This window comes from Acanthopagrus latus, chromosome 23, assembly GCF_904848185.1.
Source record: "Acanthopagrus latus isolate v.2019 chromosome 23, fAcaLat1.1, whole genome shotgun sequence".
NCBI classification, from domain to species: domain Eukaryota; kingdom Metazoa; phylum Chordata; class Actinopteri; order Spariformes; family Sparidae; genus Acanthopagrus; species Acanthopagrus latus.
The window spans coordinates 13,619,504-13,640,204 of NC_051061.1; the positions used below are offsets into that span (position 1 = coordinate 13,619,504).

Here is a 20,701-nt window from a genome sequence, read left to right on the forward strand (position 1 = left end):
TCAGCAGTGCTGGCCTCAGAGGGCGAGTTCTTTGTGTAACCCGTGACTGGGTTGGGAAAACAGAGGGGTCGGCTCTCTGGGGACAGGCTTATGTCCTCTCCAATCGCCAGGATTGATACCAGTGTGCACTGGGTCACGGCTATCGGTTTGAATCAGCCTCATGCCACAAAAAAAGGTGCACCGTGATGAGGAGTAATAGAAGATGCATGTGTGTAGAGGCCTACATGTGTCTGCTCAGTGTATTCATGTGCTTGAGGAGAGGGGTAGAATATCAGTAGTGACTGAAGACAATTACAGGGTTAAGGCCAGAAGCTTCCCTAAGGTTTAATAGAATAGTTTTGCATGAGGAATCCTCAACAAGTGGACCCTCAGAAGGCTCACGGTCAGCTTTAAGGCCCAGACGCACCAAACTGACATCAGAGAACTAGCTATGACGAAGGCCAATCATTGCATTGCCTCACGTCTGGTGTATCTCATCCAAAAAGCTGCAATTGAACTCACAAAGATGACAGCCAGCCGCTATAAGCTTGTTCGTTCTACACCTGCAAGGAAATAACTCTCTGCCGATAGACAAATGGCAATTTTTTTTTTGACGCCACTTGGAAATGCAAGTACGTCAAAGTTGCAAAAGGCCCTGGCGAAGACACGGAGGAGAAAAATAATGAGAAACCACACTAATTGGGTGAAAACATGGATACTAAAGTGATAAGCTCAAGGGGCTCGCCTTTCATGCACCGACCAATCAGAGAGATTGACACCTAATTGATTAATCAATTAATTGTTGCAGCTCAAGTTAGCTTTATTGCATGATTACAAGCGTGCATCATCAAGAATTTGCTGTGTGGTGAATTTGTGTTTGGAGCCACTCAAGTGGGGGCGTAGGGATAATTACCATGACGTCTCAAGCATTTACACGGCAAGCTGGTTGCAATCGTGCCCAGTTGTAAAGTTCACTGATTGCAGCTGGCTTCGAGGCCCAATTAAACTCATTATTATAATTCAGGTTTATGGAGGGGAAGAGTACGGGGGAGGGTCGCACACAGAGATCCACGCTGTTCTCCGATGTCCAGATCTGCAGCCAGTGTGGAAAACGGGCACGCGGTAATAGCTACCTCTGCACAGTTAAAAACACCCGTCTCAGACTCATCACCCCTCCGTCCCTCAGTCTCCATTTCAACCCCAACCAGAAAATAAACATTTCCCCCTCCATTATTCTCCATCCAAATTATATTCCGCCCGCAACCCCATTTTACTGGCTCATGCTCGCGGGGCCTCTTTATGTTGTGACACTCCAAAGAAAACAGTCCTACCGAATGTTGTGGACGAGCAGAGCTAACCTGATACAAGCCAGCTCGCTACTCCGATTACACACCATGTTTACCACGGCCCTTTTAATCGAAAGCAGACAAGAAAAAAAAAAAGAACGCATCCATCTTTATGTGCACCTCAGGCCTTAAATGACAGGGAGGAAATGTCCCACTATGGATGTTTGACTTTGGACTTCCTTAGCCGCTCATGTACAATGCCGTGGCCTAATCTATCAAGTGCAGAGAGAAATGGAGACAAGGCCTCCTTTTGATTATTGCATTTTGTCTTTTTCAACGCTGCGCCGTCACACCCAACAGACATGCACTGAGGCAATGCAGAACTGAAACAAAATTATCTACGATAGGCACCATGATAACAAACCAGAGACAAAGAATTATAACCCTGAAGGACAAGGAGGACTTGAGGACACGCGGAAGGGAACAAGCTGAATGATAGCAAAGTACGGGGCCTTTGCCTAAGAAACCACACTCCAAAGAGAGATACTGAATAAATAGTGGCTAGCCGGAGTGGAATGAGGCCCAGACACGAGCCTCTATCCCCCAGTTACATTAAAAACATTGATAAAAAAAAGATACAGCAGGGTCGAGTCAACGAAAATTCTGACCTTGCAGATTACCAATAAACAGGCCAGCCATTTCTGTTATCAGCATTCACTGATTGCATACCACGTCTAGGAGCTATTTAGCTTCATAAAGTGTTTGGTCAGCGCCTACTGTAGATGGATATGCCTCAATAAGAAGTAGCTATTATATTTTTCCCTCCAATTTAACTCCTGATGCCTTGTTTGTTCTTGACAGTGTTCTGGATGCCTCTCAGTGTGCAGATAACAGAGAAGAATGGAGGCTCTGTGACTGTAACAGCAGCTTGGGTCATGAAGCCGAGACGGGACCTTGGTCAAAGCTAAAGCTCCGTTTAAGGATGCAGAGAAGGATAAAAAAGAAGGTAATGTGGGGAGATGGATGAGACTGTATAGCTGATGTTGTTCATAAGCATAAAATTGTCCCTTACAGACCTTTTGAACACAAAATTTAAAAATGTACACAAAAACAGGAAAATCCATAACTTTATGTATTTGTGGTTTATTATAGTATAGTATGCATCACCCTGTATCACCCTGTGTAGTATTTAAGATATTTTGTCAATAAAGTATTTGTCAATAGTAGTGCAAGCTTCACTACTGATTGCTTTTCTGGTCAAAAATGTAAATATTTAGTGCATAAAACGAAACACTAGAAATATGTTATGCATTCAGAGCAAATTTTCAGATCTCGTGAAAAGAGCTGGGAAGGGCGAAGGGCGAAGGCAAAATTCAGGCCAAGACGATATGAAAAATGAGACGTTGGGGAAAAAAACAGAATGGCAATAAAGGGCAAGGTCTCATCTGTCATTTGATTACCTACCTGTTTTATATCAGTGCCTGTCTGCAGGCGTCTGGAGGGGATGTGGCCTTGGGAGTGACGGGTCTCTGACACACCATTGCGGCATATGATAGCATGATTGAAGTGATTTAATACAGAACACACCGCAGATGGGTTAGCACACACCCAAGCAATTATGTTCGATGAAAAATCACAGTATTTCAAATTAACTGGATAAAAAAAAGAGGGTTTTCCTCAAATTCAAGTGAATTATATCTATTTAATAATTCCAATATGGTGATTTAAGAAAGTGTGGACAGACACTTAGAAAAGCCAGACGGTGGCTGAGTAAGAAGACATCAGGAAGAGTCAACAGCTTGTTACCAGATGAGTAGGACAATTTCGATAGAAATCCTCACATTGCTGGTACATTCTCTTCAAGCTGCGCCATCATCACACCCACCGCAAAACAGCGGATACAGACTCTGACTAAACTTCGACATTCCTCCGTCTACCAGCAAAGACACTACAGGGACAAACCTCCCTATAAAATTAATTAATCAACATCAACCTCCGTGGCTTTAGCAGACCCCCAGGTCCTGATCCGCTGCATTAGTAAGAGTTTCGTGGGGATTTTTCCAGACATCTAGTATTAATATCACAAAAAAAAAACACTGTTGCAGAGTGCCATCCGTGGCACCAGATATGCTCAATTTCCAAGAAAGGCATGCTGGCACCAAACAAAGCGATGGATTCCAAAGAGGCCCTCAGACAGGCAACTATCTGTCTCACTCAAACGCAGGAGGAAGTGGAGGAAATGGAGATGAGTGGCGAGCACGAGGGCAAGGGGAGGAGGCAGAGTGGAGGTTGTTATTTGGGAACCCGCTGTGTAAACTCCTAAACGTCGCACAGAAACACACAAACAGATTTGAAAAGGAAGGGAAAAAACAATGACATTCCTCGGACACCACTTCCCCACAGTAGTCTTAGGCTAATAAAAACTGTTGCACTGAATATCTGAGGCCAAACATGGGCACATATCAACTCTCGAGTACCTGTGCAATAAAACAAATGAGGAATCCGCGCTGCCATTACCTCACCAGAGAAAGGCGACACACAAGTATCACCTCTCTGCCTTTTTACAGTAATAATAAATATCAAATCCACCACGGCATGCTGAATCACCCGGCAGAGTCCGGTTTGCTCTAGTTTGGAATGACTTGGCCCGCCCGCCTGTTTATAATAGTACTAAAATGCATGAGCTGGATCTGACAAAGGAGTCCTCACTCCCACTCCCCCCTTCTCTGTTCCCCTTCGTCCTCCATCCTTTCATTCCTGTCCTCTCGGGAGCCTGGCCACGCTCCCGCTCTCCTCCGCTCCTCGGCAGCCGTGTTTGGAAAAATAAACGGAGCGACTGGAAATGGTCAGGGGCAGAAAGTGACAAGTGCTGGTGCTAGAGGGAGAAGTGTAGATGTGTCTACTGCTCATTGCACTGGTTGTGGACGGAGGGATGCAGAGCACACACACATGCACACACTCTGTCCTCAACTGAGTTAGAGGGGGATAGGAGTCTCTGTGTGTGGCTCTGACCCAAGAAACAACAGGAATGTGGAGGGACAGTGTCGGAGCTCTGGGAGGTCTGCATGCCCCGTCCAGCCGCACAGCCACGAGGAAGCTTCGCAATGTGCGGAGGGCCCCCATACATCTTTTCATATGGATCCACACACAAATATCCACATACCGCGCATATAAACGGCATGCTTAGTATGTCAAATCACACACACAGAGGGTCACACTTTGTACAGTGACACATGACCTCTCTCCATGCAACAAGGTCAGTGTCATGTCAGTCGTGGGGAGCCATGGTCTCACACTGATGCAGTACTCACCCACTGGAAGTGCCGAGCGACACCGTGCTGAGCGAGGAGTTCAGCTTCTTCATGTCCCAGAGCCGTACCTCCCGGCCACGCATCTACACACAACAACATGCGAGGGCAAGTATTGTGACTCACAGATATTTTTGATGAGGATTCAGATGAGGATAAACTAAGGCATATTGGTTTGTGCCCATTTTCCACTGCAGTTCTGTTATTTTAGTTTTATCAGTCTTTTGAAGCTGTATTGATGTTTATGCAAAATGCCAATTGTGACTTTTTCTTCAATTTGCTCAGTGTCACTCTCTGATGACACAATTGTATGGTCTTGCAAAACCCACTGAACAAAGTATATATATATATAAAAGTGATCTCACCGAATCAAAGCCAGTGGTGATTAAAAAGTCATCTTTGGCCCACAGGATCCTTGAATCCTTGTTGTTCTGAAGGCTCTTGGCACTCTGTAGGACAAACAAAGCAACATTGTCAATCAGACAACCAATAAAATACAAATAAAACAACTAACTTCTCTACGTCAGTGCCTCTGTTCTGAATCCCAACTTCAAACATAACCTTGAGGTATAGTTCAAGATAACGAGAGGGCGATGAGTGAATGATGTTCAAGGAAGAGAAACAGACAGAGAAAGGAAGGAAGGAAGACAGACAGGACTGTCATAGGTGCCTCTGACAGATCCCTGTGGTTGGACAGAACGGGACTTGTCCCATGAAAGGAGCGCTTGTTGTTGTTGATGCAGCAGACAAGGTGACCTCTGCCCCCCGGGTGCAGCTTAGGTTACCAAACTGTGACACCGTGTCTGTGTGTGCGTTAACGTTACTGAGACTTTGTTACGCTGTTTCCATGGGGAATATGTGTCAAAACAGCACCACCGCGCTGCGTTTGATGGGTGGTCTTCAAATGCACTTGACGCATGTTTTCATAGTGATATCAGCTGAAGGTGTTGAAATGAGAGTATGTGCTTGTTTGTAAAGAAAACATGTGAAAAGATGAGCAAGAGGCAGATAGAAAGGGGTCATGTGAGTTAGTCTGTAGACGTCAACACTTTACCGCTACCTAAATCAAGCCATTTATGTGCAGTATTTATGAAGGGGGAGGACAAAAGAAAACACAAGATGCAAAAGGCTTAAACTGAACTATTTAGAGCTTATCTGCCAGGTAGTAACTACTTCTACTCTCACAGTCACAGTCAGTGAGCCCCTTGGTATCTGTGTACTAATTCTAGAGTTACATTCAGCTTTCCCATAAGGCCCCAGAGGTCAGCGATGGAGTTTCCATGGAACAGGAGCCTTTAGCCCGTCAGCCCACTGCGTCTCCCCAAATTACTGTTGTCATTTTTATGGCCGCACAAACTCCGAGGAGCGTGGCTGGACGTCCGTGCATGGCAAGAGGACAGAGGCTTATTTTCCAACTCGCAACACTCTCTACAGGAGCATACTGCCTCATTCTCATGTCGCCGTTAAAATAGCATCAGATGACAAATTGCAAAAACAAGTGGGGACAACCTGAGCAGCCATGACGCACCCCTGAATGCGAGGTAGGTTACAGGGTAACAGGACACTGCACAACCTCCATTAAAAATACGGTAGGAATAAGTTTGAGTCCAATAACGGTTGGTCAAATAATGATGAACAAAGAAAGACTAAATCCATGTGACACACACATGTGGGCCCTATCAATTCAAACCTCACATCCTTTTCCCTCCTTTCTGACGTCACTCTCGCCGCATGCCTGGCCGGTGGTTTGAGAATCAATTGCTTAGAGGAAAAAATGGAAGGTCTGGTTATTTAAATTTCTTTAAACTGTCTTAATCAAAGGTTACATCGCTGCTTGCTTTTCCTAAATCCTCTCCGGGGTGTTTCTTATTACAGTACATGTGGACAGTAAATGACACACACGTGTTAGCTTCTCTCCGAGTGAAGCCGGAGTTCCAGGGAAAATGAAGGATACGGGTGGTCATTTCTTTTGTCTGTAAAACTGTTGTTTGTTTGATTGATTTCAATGAAAAGGAATTTTAACAGTCCACTCCCTTCCCAGTGGGTGTACTGTAATTGCTTCCTATCTCAGTTGAATAATAAAGATATGTAGAAACATGGCACTAATTTTAGGATGAATCACTTCTTCATCAGTGACCACAAGGGGCAGTGACTAAGCACATGCAGCATCTCCAAAATCACGTAACTTAGTTTGTGCACTGTTGAAACCAAATAATACTCAGGCAACGTTTGGACTTTAGATGGCTGTCTTACAAATCATAGTCCAATAAGACATTGCTACACTTAACGTTTCTGCTAGGAGACCTCTTACGCTTTTAGGTTTTTTTTCCTTTTAGTGTTTAATAGGTTCTTGTGTATGTAAAAGATCTTAAAAGTTAAAAAAAGGTCTGAGTCCGCAGAAGCTCCTCTCTCCCACAGAAAACACTGCTCCTGAAACGCCTCGTCAGTGATCCCACCTTTAATTGTGTCAAGTGTCTTTGAAGAGTCACACAGACGTGGAAATGTATGCCTAGTGGCTATTTTTGCATGTCCGAATTGATTGAGCATAGATGCTCTGTTGTTGTTAGCGTTGCTGGCTCAGGCATGTGTGTGCTAACCAATCAGAGCAGACTGGGTATTTAAGGCCTTAAAGAGAGAGGAGCTTTAACAGAGTACTGGACAGAATGAGGAAACTGATGTGTTTTCAGAGTAACATGATTCTAGTTGCCAAAAAAAAAAAATTAGAACCTGAAAAAAAAGACTATATATGTCTCCTTTACGGGAATTATAAACATACAAGTTATTTATAGTTCAGTGCTTCTAATACTTAGGATAGGTTAAATGCAGAGAATGATTTTTCCAACTGGTATCAATACAGAGTAACTCAGCTAACTACTGATGCAACTAATAACTAGCACAATAACCTCCTCAATGAAGTGAAAAAATAATACTACACACCTCCTTCCTGGTTTCAAAGAAATGAATATAAATCTCCAATAAACTTTAAGTTGAAAGGCTTCAAAAACTATTTCCCAAAGTGTTTGACTTTTCTGCTGAATTCTTAAAGCTTAAGCCAAGACTCCTGTGCTGGAACCATCCCTGTCAGTGAAGCAGAACAAACCATAAATCATAAGCAGTCAGCTGAAATGTTATGGAGGTCAAGCTGGTGTATGTCCAAATTTATTGTTTTCAGCCATGAGGTGACTTGACAGTGTTACATATGTTGCGAACACACACCGACATAAAATCACGGTTATAAAAAAAAGAAATTCTCACATGTGCACTTCTGCACCTCTCTCAGGGATGATGTGTCTTTGTCCATACCAGTGTTTTATCTGACACCGTCTGTATGAGATACAGATGTTTTCTGGCTTCTGGTGTGCTCCCAAATAGCTTTATCCACTGAGAGGGATTAGAAAACACTCTACTGACCTGGCTCTCAAACACGCTTCAGCAGTTACACCACCAAAGCAGTTGATAATAAGTCCTGCTTTGAATAAACACTTAAGCCGCGACTCAAGATCATTTTTCAGCCCGCAGTCAGCCAGTACGACTCGTGCAGGTAACTGAACTCATATTTGCCTTGATAAGTCCATACAAGTGAGCCAGTTGAAAAATAACCCAGATGTACGAGAGAGGTCCAGAGTAAACCAAGACCTCCATAAAAGCAATAGATTAGAAAAGAGCGAGGGAAGGAGAGAGGCGGTGCAGCAGAGCGGTGTAAACAGACAGAGTTTATTCATTGCCATCGGGCTGTTCATCACCGGCACCACTGGGCTGATTTCCTTCCAGGGGCAAAACAATGCAGAGGTGGCACTCTGACCAAACTAGGAGCAAGTTGAATTCTGACTACTCTAATCGGTTAAAGGTCTGTTTAACATGTGGTGTATGATTCATATTTCTGGCTAACAGCAGGCGATTCATATTACACGCAAGAGTAAACAGCACTAATTCTGCATCAGCACTTTTCATTGCCATATTCAGTCATGCTGATCTGTTGCTGAGCACCAGATGAGCGTCTCGGAGTGACCCCTTTGTTTCCCAAATGCAACATTGTAATTACTCTCCAATGAGCCGAAGAAGCAGGCTCACAGGTGAAGAAGACAAAGGCCTATTTGAGACATTCACTACTATTATAATCTAGCATCAGCGCACCAGCCAACTTCCTGTTCCTGTTTTGCAGAACATTATGATAGCATGATGTGAAGTTGACCTTTGACCTTTTGGTTATAAAATGCCATAACTTCATCATTTTAGTGATCTTTGACCTTTGAGCACCAAAATCATATCACTTCAGCCTTGAGTCTAAGTGGACATTTGCCAAATTTCAAGAAATTTCCTCAAGGCATTTCTAAGATATCGAGTTCCCAAGAACAACATGAGGTCATGGTGATGTTGACATACAGATGTACAGACGTAAAGATGAACAACACAAAAAAGCACAGCTGAGGCTGATGGGAATGTCATTAGTTCTGCAGGTATTTGCTCATAAACCAGTTACACCAGTACCTATTATTAGAATTAATTCTCGAGGCAACATCAATATGTGTACCACAATGCATGACAATACATCCAATAAAAGTTGAGATATTCAAACTGAAATCACACATTTTAACCTCAAGCGGCACTGAATAGAGACAGATTTTGTGGTTGATGCCGATACCAATATCATACTAGAGAGAGAGAGAGAAAGAGAGAAGAAGGAATCACTGTGTTGATGTCTGCACCAAATTTCATGGGAAACCATCTGACTGCAGTTGGCGCTACAGGTGGAGGTAAAGTCACGGGAGTCAGTGGGATTCTGAGGACCATAAATGTCTGTAGAAAATTTCATAGCAATCAATCCAGTGGTCGTTGTATTTCTGTCAAGAGTTTGATCGACGGACAGTCATTGGTGATTATGGCTCTAGAGAAGCTTTAAAACATTTAGATCTGACTATGGAGCAGAGAGGACAAACACACACGTTTCTCCTTCAGGGGCTCATAACCTTTCTATGAACCGGCTCTGGAGCAGACTGGCTTGGTTTTGCCATTACAGCAACCCTCAGGCTTTCACTACGCCAGATGAGCCAAACACTTCCAAGGCTGAAGGCAGATAAAATGGCTCGACATCTCTAACGACGGACAGCTATGACATCATCCTTCACCCGGATATGAAGGCACGCGCAGCTTTGAGCACTTCGATGAAGATGTCATCAGGGCTTGGCAGCTGGAGCGACACAAGTGCAACTGAGGATTACGGGGGTTGGTGCCGGGCCTCAGCTCACCTTTTCCCAATAAACAGAGTTCAGCTTCAGGAAGCGTAAAGCAGCCATCAGAGAGCTACATTACTACTAACACCCCGGGGCAGCCAGAGGACACAACATCTGGACCTTGTGTGTGTGTGTGTGTATATATATAGAAATGTTGCCAAACAGTATCTATCCTCTGCAGTCATAAATTTAACTTGAATCCCATTCACCTACAGCCCCCGTCCGCAGACATGCCACAAATCGATCATGATACACTTGAAAACAGAGAGAAAATGAGAGGGAGGTTATGAGAAATCGGAAAAAAAGACCAGTGTTTTCCTTAGCAGCCGAACAAAGGATCCGAGTTGATGGAATTCGCACACGACAGAGAAAAGAGAAATGGTTCATGACTTGACAAAATACGAGCACAGGAGGTGTGAAGAATCGGCTACACCTGTTTGAGTTACTGGCTCACACACAGGATAAAGGAAGTGGAGGAAATGACATCACTCCTGGGAGAAGACTATTACTAACACAGGTGTCTACATCAAGATGTGGGAAAATATTTTCCAGACTGCTAATGAATGAGATCTAATGGCTAGAAAAGGGGCTCGAGAAGAAGAAAAACAAAAAAAAGGATGAAAGCATCGCTGGCCGTGATAATGAAAATCAAACTCAAATGACACCAGGCAGAGTTTACACTACGGCGAACCACTTTTCAGACAGATATTCAGACACAGTAGAAGTGCCAGTCAGCAGTCTGGCCAATTATGGTTTTATAGGTCTATTTAATATCCTTTCCCAATATAAACAATCGGGGATCACTCTATCTCCTTCTGTCCTTCTCCCTCAGATATTTAACTTCTGCACTTCAGCAGACGGAGTGCACATCTGTGTCACTCACGGAGAATGTTGATTCACCCACCGGGACGAATATCAGGTGTCTGTATGCACATATGGGAACTATCACAAACTCTGCATCTCTCTCTGCTTCTCCCACTGACTCTCTTTCTGTCTGTCGTTGCTCCTCTTTGTTCATCAGCTACATAGGCGTGGAAGTGTTTAAGAATAAGTGCCGGTGGTGCAGAAATGAGTTAAGTGTCATGAAAGATGGAGCGCTTCTGAAGTTCATCCAGTTTTATTTGTATAGCAGTAAAATGGAAGATCGTTCCCTTAGTTGAGAGTAGATAATTGTTAATCATGAACTCCTGTTCATTTGAAATGAAATCTTAAATCAAGTCTTACAGTACTTCATATAAGCAAAGTATCTGCCACTTTCTTGCCAAAAGAAGGATGAGTAGACTGATGCCAAACTCGTATCCGTTTGTTAAATATGAAGCTACACGCCAGCAGCCTGTTAGCTTAGCTCAGCATAAAAACTAGAAATGGTTGGAAAGGGCTGGCCTAGCTCAAAGGCAACAAAATCTCCCACCAGCATCTCTAAACCTCAGTAATTATAAACATGCTACACAGTTAATCTGCATAACAAATGAAGTGCAGTGCCCAGTTATGGCAATATCCCCATGTTACCTATCTTTACACTAAGCGTATCAGCTGCTAGCTGTAGGTTAATATCTGTCATACAGACATATGGTAAATCTTATGATATAAGTCCGAGGAAAAAAACACCTAGACTACAGTATTGAATCCTTGAGCCTTTCAAAACGCCATCTTGGAGATAGAAGCAAGGTAGGGAAGATATCCTGAGTGCAACCTGTCAAACACAGACCTCAAGTATGCCCTGCTGTATCTACTCTATTTTACACTAAATGGAACCATAATTTATGAAATGAACATCATGCTTCATTGCGGAGGGCTTGAAAACAGAGATTAAGACCATAAAGTCATTCGCAACTGTCAAATGAAGTAATAAATCAAATGGGAAGCGGGGTCGTTTCCTCATAAGTTTATATACAATCTTATTTTTGAAACCAGTTACCTGTCGGAAACAATACAAGTCTAAGGGTTTGACCAAAGAAGCATCGTCCACATCTCATACAGTAAATATTATTGGTAAACAAGCATGTTTCTCCTCCTAACAAAGAGGTCTTTTCACTAGCCCGTCAACAGTTCTAGTTGCTGTGTAGAGTTTAATAAAAAACACTACTTCATGTATAGACCCAGCTGCAGCCACTCATCTCTACAACCTGCTCCTCATTTTCCCCTCTCTCTCTTTCCACTTTTCTCATAGAATCATCATTCTTTTCCTTCCATTTCCCTTCCTCTAATCAATAACCGTTGCCTCGTAGCTTTCATCACCCCTAAAACAGACTCCCTCTCGGTCCTTTCATCCACGGCTAATTAGTCTTTTCAGCGATGACTGGGTTTTCTCCATCCTGTTCTGTCTTCATGGCCCATTAAAGTTAGGTTTCTGAGTCAGGATTCACTATCTTGAATGCAACTCCGATTTTACAGAAGCAGACAGGCTTCTAGAAGTAGGACAGAAAGTGTGTGTGTGTGTGTGTGTGTGTGTGTGTGTGTGTGTGTGTGTGGGTGTGTGTGTGTGGGGGGGGGGGGGGGGGAGAGAAGCATACTGGGGAAGGTGGAAGATAGAAATCAAACCAGCCATTTTATTCTTTCATTTCCTCTGCTGCCTACCGCCACTTTTTCTCCGTTAATTGAAACCATCTCACATTTCGCCCATTTCTCCAAAAAGTCCAGAAGCCACAAGCCAAGTTCTCTTATTTTTTTCCATACTTCTCCTTCCTCTGTGCTCTCCCTTTTTCCTGAAGATGAAAATGAATGTGCAAGGTCAGAAGCTGGGCAGCGAACGTAATCTAAGGAAATGACAAAACACTGGAGTTAATCTTAAAGTGCAGCTGTAACAGCACAAATCTGAGAGGTGACCCCTCTGACACGTGGCAATCATACAACTCACGACGAACAAGGCTGTCAGCTCTTGCTGTACACGCAATGTCCCAACAAATCTTTAGCAGGATAATCAACACAGAAAACAACCAATCTTTTATCTTAAAATTTCAGCAAAGTCTGACTTTGTCTGATTCACCTCCCAGACTGTTAACTGCCATCATCCTTTTTTCACATTTGTCTTGCCTGCAGTCATTCTTTCCCCAGTCTCATTTCCTTTGTGTCAGCAAGTAAAAAGCACCGTGCAGTAAAAACTAGCTGAGATGTGAGCCAACAGGACAATGAGCACAGCTACTGGGCCAGGCCTGCTCTATAGACTCCAGGCGGACGGACAAGTGATACGAGCTGGACTGCTCCCCAGTTAAATATAGTATCCAGCTGCAATGGGATATCCAAAAGTCTTTTCCCTATAGCCAGTTGTTTTGATTTGGTTCTTTCCTATGCCTACACTTTTTCTTAGCCTTAATGGGAACAAGCGAGAGGGATAAAGATAGGACACGGAGATGAGTGGTGAAAGAAAGGGGAACACTGCACCCCTGGTTGTACGCACAAGGCACATCAATCTTACGGGGATCAGGGAGGGATTTCCTCGATTTCTTCCTACACACTCCCTAAATACTACATGTCCTATGTATCATATATCCTGTATTTCCTTTATACAGTAATAAGGTGGCAGGTGCAATGCTTACAGTTTATATATACCCTACCCATGAATAAAGTCCTTATTTCCACATGCTCCAACACTAAGTAAGGCTGCAACTAAGAATTATTAACAAAACAGTTGATATTTCCAAACCTTCACCCACACACACCGTACCATCACTAGCCACACTGTCACATAACATGGCAGTAGTGAATTCTCGACATCTGGGAAACACTTTTCAGCCTTCAAAGGAGAGCAAATCTGAAGTCTGAATATTTTGGTTTTATCAAAAGTGCTGATTTTAAACTTTAATCTGCAGTTTGTCACCCTGTCCGTAGAAAATCCAGAGAGAAAAATGCTGAGAAATGGACCGGCGGTTTGGAAACATGATGGTTTGTCTGTCTCATCTGTTAAAAGCTCATCAAAACTGTAAACTAAAGCTTTAACTGTTGCATACTCTGGCAAAAACAGCTGCTGTACATTTGCCCGTTCCACACGATAAGCCGTTTCTTAGTTTAGTCATTCAACCAACATATTTTACTCACATAAAGTCGGATTGTTTGAACATTTTCAACACATTTTCATTTGAAGAAGCTAGAGGGAAGCTAGAACCAGAATTTTGGGGGATATTTTTCACCAATTAATCACTAATCAAAATATTATCGCTGAATTTTAACGAATCCCGATAAACTTCTCATTTCAGATGTACACCTAAAACTCTCTGACATTGTCTGCATCAACAGTAACACCTTTCTGGCTGACGGGACAGAGCGCTGGCTCAGCGTCTGTGCACTGCGGAGGCTTTTGAGAGACTGATCGCCACCGACTGCCCGCCACAAAGACGTCACCCTGTGTTTCAAGAGGGCAGGAAAAAATACTGGCCCGAGGAAACATTCTTCCTCATGGAAAAATAAATCAAGAGGGGGGGAAAGAGGTAGATGGAAAAAGGGGGTTTTACAAAAGATCAGTTTTCCTTTTTGGATGGGGGAGTACAGAAGAGAAAAGAGAGAAGTTGAAGTGTTTGCAAGACAAAGAGAATGATGCAGTGAATGAGAGATGAAAGTATAGGTAAAGATGTTGATGAGTGGCTAAAAATACAGGCAGGAAAAATGAGCGTTGTAAGTACAAGTGCTCTGGTAGCCGCAGCGCAGGAGGCCTAGCTTTCTCACCAGTGTAAGCTTTCAGGAGTTGGCAAAACGCGACCTTACCTCCACTGCTGCAGGAGTCATTTGTTTGCTGCAGTCTCTTTTCTATTAGTAACATTTAAAGTCATACAGATCAACTAAATGGAAAGGGCTACACTTAAGAAAAACGGTGATTTCATGTTTTTATTTGTGTCAGAGGACAATGATTCACGGAGGTGACTGGTCAAAAGTACAGCCAAAAAACTAACACCAAACACTGCAGGTACTGTGTGTCCTGTGCTGCTACTCGGTGGTGAGGAAGTAATCTTATCCAGCGTGTGCGTTTGTTAAGGAATCTGAGGGGGGCAGGTGTAAAATCCATTACCAAGCCTTAGCCACTGCAGGTTGTTTTCAGTCCACTCACAATCATTCGCTAAACAGATCCAGCCAAGGATCACATGTTTTTTATTGTGCTTGCTTTGGATGACCAGGCCTACTGTAAGAGACTGATGGGAGATTTATTTTCAGACGCTCAAAGAATCCAGAAAAAAGGGCCAGCTAAAGCAGTGGAGTAAAAATATGAAATATAGGAAGTAAATAATCCCTAAATCCCATGGTGTTGTCTAATATTATTTGCAGGGTGATGAATCATGCATCAGGATGTCATAATATCTTTTCAAAGCTGGAGTTGAAGTCTTCCTTAATGTTTTTTAAAACTAGCTTTAGGGTGCAGACTTGCATTGTGATTTTTGGGTCCAGGCTCTGCGAACAAATCAGTTTAACTGCCCTGCTAAGTGAAATGAAACACTGAAGTGGTAGAAGGGTTGTGTTTATTGAGCCACGGTGCTAATTGGGCCGTGTGGCCACAGTCGGAGATCCAGCCAGCCCACTGGTGCCAGCTTGGGCTGTGGTCACCCCTCTCTGGGGCCAGGGGGGGACTACAGATTGGACCCAATCACAGCACACTGAAGGGGGGACTGGCACCAGCTGCACTGTGCCTACTGGCAGGGGCCTCCCTTTGGGAAAACTACGCAAGGTCACAGAGGCTGGTCTTGGATCGGAGCGCCACATGGAGCTAACCAGTTCCTGGAACTAACATGATTAACGGGACCACTGAATTGTTCGTATCTGCCTTTGAGTCCAAGAGAAGCTCTGGAGAGCCATAGGAGATTTCAAGTGCATGTTTGGTGATCTCTGGGGTTTTTGATGGTTAAAGTGGTTGAGGTTCAAGCAATGAATATTCTAGAGATGCACTTAGTGGCTTGGTCCTTTAAATCCGAACAGAGATCCATGTGGCAGGACAGGGCACTAATGACAGAGGGAGGAATGATGCTGCTGACGACAGCAAGACACTCGGGGCTGATGAGAATCTGCACGCCAGACCCGCACCGTAAAGACAAAGGGATGATTCTTTGGGGTAGTTTTCTTATGAAGAGAGGATGTGTTCAACACGGCACACAGCTAATCATGCCTACACTGTGGGGGAAACCGTGAGCCCCTCAATCCCTAAAGCCCGACCAGGCCCTCCAGTGCCTGCTGTCATCCACGGCTCTTTCAAAGCTGCCATGGATACAGTTTGCTTGCCTTACCCCCCTCCCTGAAACCACATCATAGCCGCTTCACATCTTCAAAGCACCCCCACTCACTTGTAGAGAAGCATGCAATGTGCACAGTGGAGCTTGCTCAGGAGGCACATGTGCGCAAGGCATGTCAGGATCATGTCATTTGTGTGTAATCATGGAACGGTTGGGTGTGTTCTCAATCTATTATTTGTTTGCTGTAATCAAAGTGTTATATCGGAACGTCCCTGTATTAACATCAAGTAATGAGAGATCATTCAAGTCAAAGACAAATTCTTCACTGAATGGTAGGAAAACACAGTTAATGTGATTATAATTACAGTAGCAGGTGTTAGCCTAAAGGGACACAAATGTCCAAAGAGATCAAAAGTGTGGAACGTGCTCGCCAATGCTCACACAATGGGTATCATTTCAATGCCAGCCACCCGAGCGTTGAACCCCTAGCAGCGAGCACAGAGCAGCCGAGTGACAATTTGATGAAGTACCTCATCTTCACTCCGCTAACAAACAGCTCAATCTCCTGCAGCTGCTCACACTGCTCCCGGTCCTCCCAGCTCTAACTTTACCCCAGCGCTCAACAGCTTCACTCATCGCAAACTTCTATTTAGCTCTTGCATGAAACCACAAATTGTAGCAGAACCTGTTGTCTTAAGGAGCTCAATTAGTAAATGATGGGCGAAGTTGGCTTTTGTTGGAAAAGGATGTGACATTTACAAGACATGTGTGAACCAGATTTCACAGAAACAGAGGGGAGGATACAGGCGGCCTGCTTCCCCTGAGCTCATTACGAACGCTGCTCATTTTCGTTGGCCTCTGAGAAGAAAAACACTCAGGGCCAATACAGGTATGTGCACCAATGTCCTCTTCTTATAACCTGTGTTTAACGGCAGCTGCACTAGAGTACAGTGTGTTCTTCTGAAACGAGTTCCAAATTGGATCTTTGAATCTTTGAATTCACCACAGTGTGTTTTATGTGGCTTTAAAAAGGGATCTACTGAATAGCAGATGTAGAGGTCAGTGACAATGTTAAGCCTCATTTCTACCAAGCAGTCCGATTTAGTTCAGTTCAGTTTGTTCAATGTTGGAACTGTCATTTTTGCATCTCCATGGTTGAAATATGTAAGTGGTACCAAAAAATCTGTTCCATGCTGTCCTGTTTTTTTGTAACCGTTCTGTTGAGGTACCTCACACACCGATCTGATACTAATAGGTAAAACCACTGCAGACCACTGATTGGTGAGACGGGACAACCAGAGTCGGCTCGGCCTCTGCGCTCTGATGTGGGATTTCCAAAACTCTCGTCTTTTCAGCAATTTTCTGTCTTTGTATATGTTGTTAATGAGGCAGTAATGTTCAGTGCCGGTCACAGTGTATCATTTACATAACGCTGCAGCTTATGACCAAGAAAAGTCTCCCTGTTGTTTCCCAATGACCAGAAAAGTGAAAGGGGGTTACCCCAAAGCTGGTCACCAACAACCCCACCTACACTGAAGGATACTGTCCGCTGTGGAAACACAGATAAGGCATTTACCTAAAGTTCGAAGGATACTAAAGAGAGAGCACTCCGGTGGAAACGCAGCTTTTCCTCTTTCACTTTGGTCTGTCCTATGCCTGAACAATGTTAGAACAATGAGCATCCATTCTTAAATTCAACAAGCATCATAACATCAAGCCAGAAAAGGGGGTCGAAATTAGCAGGGCCACCTCAGTATCATGTTTCCATCAATGCCAATCGGAGCAGGAGCCGATACAAACCAACGACAACAGAGTAATTTGACCTGGGAATAAATGCTGATTGTACCCTTTCCGACTAAAGGCAAACAGCAGATGTTAGTGGGTCTTTTATCCGCCGTGAAAGGGGTAATGTGCCATCACCAATTAGGGACATTCTACTTTGCTACTTTACCCATCACATTTACTTCAAGGTTCATAAAATACAAGGTTCAGGTCACAAATACGTAGGTATGTAGCACTGAATGTGACTGTTGAGTCCATTAAACAGATTTCTGCCATTTAATTAAGATTAAGCAATATGGAAAAACAGCCGGTCAAACGGTCAAAAAAAAAGATTTACTCCATATTAAACTTGTATGTTTTCATTGTGATTATTTTATCAGCAGTGTTTAAACTAATATTTTCTCATTCACAGATGATTTATTGCTACGATTGGTTTGATTTCAGTAAAATACCACTTTGCGGTTATTCTACTTGATCTGTCATGTAATTCTGCTGATTATCTATAATAATATAATTACCGTTTTAAGTGTTTTACAATGTAATGAGTTTAACATTAGATTCAACAATTGTACGGCAGAGAGTCGGGTTCAGGTTTTCAAAAGTTCCATCGCTATTCCTGATCATTACACAAGCCTGCTGAAATAATGGAAACTTACCCGGTGATGTTCAGCCAATAGCTGATTTACTGTAATCAATGTCAGACAGACTTTTTCAATCTCGGTATGCCCACAATACGTGTTACAACTTGGCTTTTCTGTCCTCGAAAACAAAAACAAAAGACTGTTTTCTATCCGGCATCGAGTTGAATGCAGAGACCTTGACTTTTCCCAGTTAGCTGTCTACTCGAGCAAAGCGCAGGGTGACTTCACCCGCGCGTCTGTCTTAAAACTCTCACCTCTCGTGTGCGCCGCCACTGTCTGACCTCTTAGCTAACCGCTAGTATGATTAAACTAACATATGGAGAAAACACAGCTTTTAAAATGCACTGGCTGACCAGGATACAGTAATTGAAATAGCACCAGCCTTTGGTCAAACTAAGGTCAGCTAGCTTCAGTGAGGATGGAGCCCACACTGAGTTTTATGCCCCTGGGGCTCTCTGAGGTTGATGTCGGCTGCGTCTCGCCCTCGTTCTGTCCTTTGGCGGCCCACTGTATGTGGATGTGTGTGTGTGTATACAGATTTCCTCCGACAGCCTAACTGGCCGATCTCTGCTGCAGCTTGCGCTTATTCTGCTTCAACATAAAGATTTGTGTCTCTATAACTGTCTTCTACACACAAGCTGATAAAGAAATGCAGGCGCTTAAATCCACTAGTGTAGAGACTTGTTCTAAGCAATAAGCGGGAAAAACAAGCTCATATATCAGAACAGGCATCAGTAATCAGCCACGAGTTGTAAAATACCTGAATATCATATTCTTCATATCTTTAAAATCCAAATATTGTGCCTCCCAAATACTTTAGGTCACTATATGCACACGGCCCATATTTATCTCACCACGATGACCAACAGATGATCCCACCCACCCCGTTCAGTGAGGACCGACATCAGTTCACACACACAAGCGGCGCGTGGCTGCCATCAGTTAACTTGCATGCCCCCGAAACCACACACACACTTAACAAATAAACCACAGTAATTGATCACTTGCAAAACAACACAAAGTAAGGAGGATCAACATCGAGGCAATTCACACCTCATTCCGCATTTCTGGCTGTTGAAAGGCAGAAAAAAGGCTGAATGCATTTTGCTCTTGCAAGGCCTCCAGGAGCGGCAGACTGTGGCCAAGTTTAAAGCAGAGACAGAGAAACATTTTGCTGTTTTAGAGAAGATGGATGATATGAGAAAAAAGCAGCGCAGAGGGTGATTAGAGCCACATTGTAGTTCCTGAAATGTGAAGCAGAGATAACAAGGGCAAACTGAGGTGGAGTCACACGAGAGTTGTGCCGATATCAATGATGCGATTCATTTCTTAATCATGAACCTGATGATATAAACTTTCCAAAAACAAGTGATTCCCCTGTGAAAGTGATCTCATTTACGACGCAACAGTGATTATTTCATTACCGAATCTTTAATCTGGGCTCAATCTGTCAGCCTCTTTTGCCTAAAATCTGAGAGAAATGCAGATTCATTCCTAGTGTGACTGACACTAATTCCCATGATAATGAATCTTCACTCTCAGGATGCAGAAGGAGAAAGAGCTAATCATCATCCTTCTTTCTTTTTTTTTGTTTTTTTGGCTCCAGGTGTCAACCACATGTGTAAGTTGGGCCCTAAATAGTTGGAAACTAAGAGTCCCAGAGCAGCCAGCGCACTAATGAGGCCTCGGCTCACAAACAACACACACACACACACACACACACACACATACACACACACACGTGAGCGAAGAGTCCCGTCGCTGCCAGCTGGCACCCACTCTTACCCCTTTCCTCCAGAGAAATACTTGAGCACTACCCCCCAGCGCACACACCCACCAACACTTACACACAAAGACAAACTTTGTTAAAAAGAAAGCCGAAACTTCTTCAAACTTCAAATGTCTTCCTTCCAAAAGTCCCTTCTCTTTTGAACTTTGCACTTCTTGACCCCCTCAGCTCCTCTTCCAGTAACCGGGCTGACCGACATTCATTAGCTCATCCTTCTGTTTACACCCAACTTAACTCAAACAGGACATCAAACCAAACCCAAGGCAAGATTATCCCTTTATAATAAGAACACTGAGGAGCGGGATCATAAAAACTAAGTATTGATATTAATTGCTTTTGAGGCAGCCTTCAACCGGCGAAGCGATGGAATATCCAGAATTTTATGCCACTGATTTGCTGAGCTGTCCAAGACAGCGCAAATCCTGCTCCCTCATTAGGAAAGACTCCTTTCGGCTGCTCTGCCAGATACCCCTCAAACTATAACTAACACTGGCAGTGGGGCAGCCAGTTAGCTGAGGGATGGAGAGAGAGAAGAA

At 43.6% G+C, this 20,701-nt stretch overlaps 1 protein-coding gene across 1 annotated transcript in view; it reads right to left on the reverse strand.

Moving 5' to 3' along the window:
• Positions 1–20,701, reverse strand: part of coro7 (coronin 7) — a 112,091-nt gene that overhangs the window by 71,902 nt on the left and 19,488 nt on the right. The window contains exons 8-9 of the mRNA XM_037089607.1: positions 4,939–5,022; positions 4,577–4,659 (exon numbers count right to left, since the gene is read on the reverse strand). Coding sequence (XP_036945502.1) covers positions 4,577–4,659; positions 4,939–5,022 — 167 coding nt within the window. The remainder of the gene's footprint in view (positions 1–4,576; positions 4,660–4,938; positions 5,023–20,701) is intronic.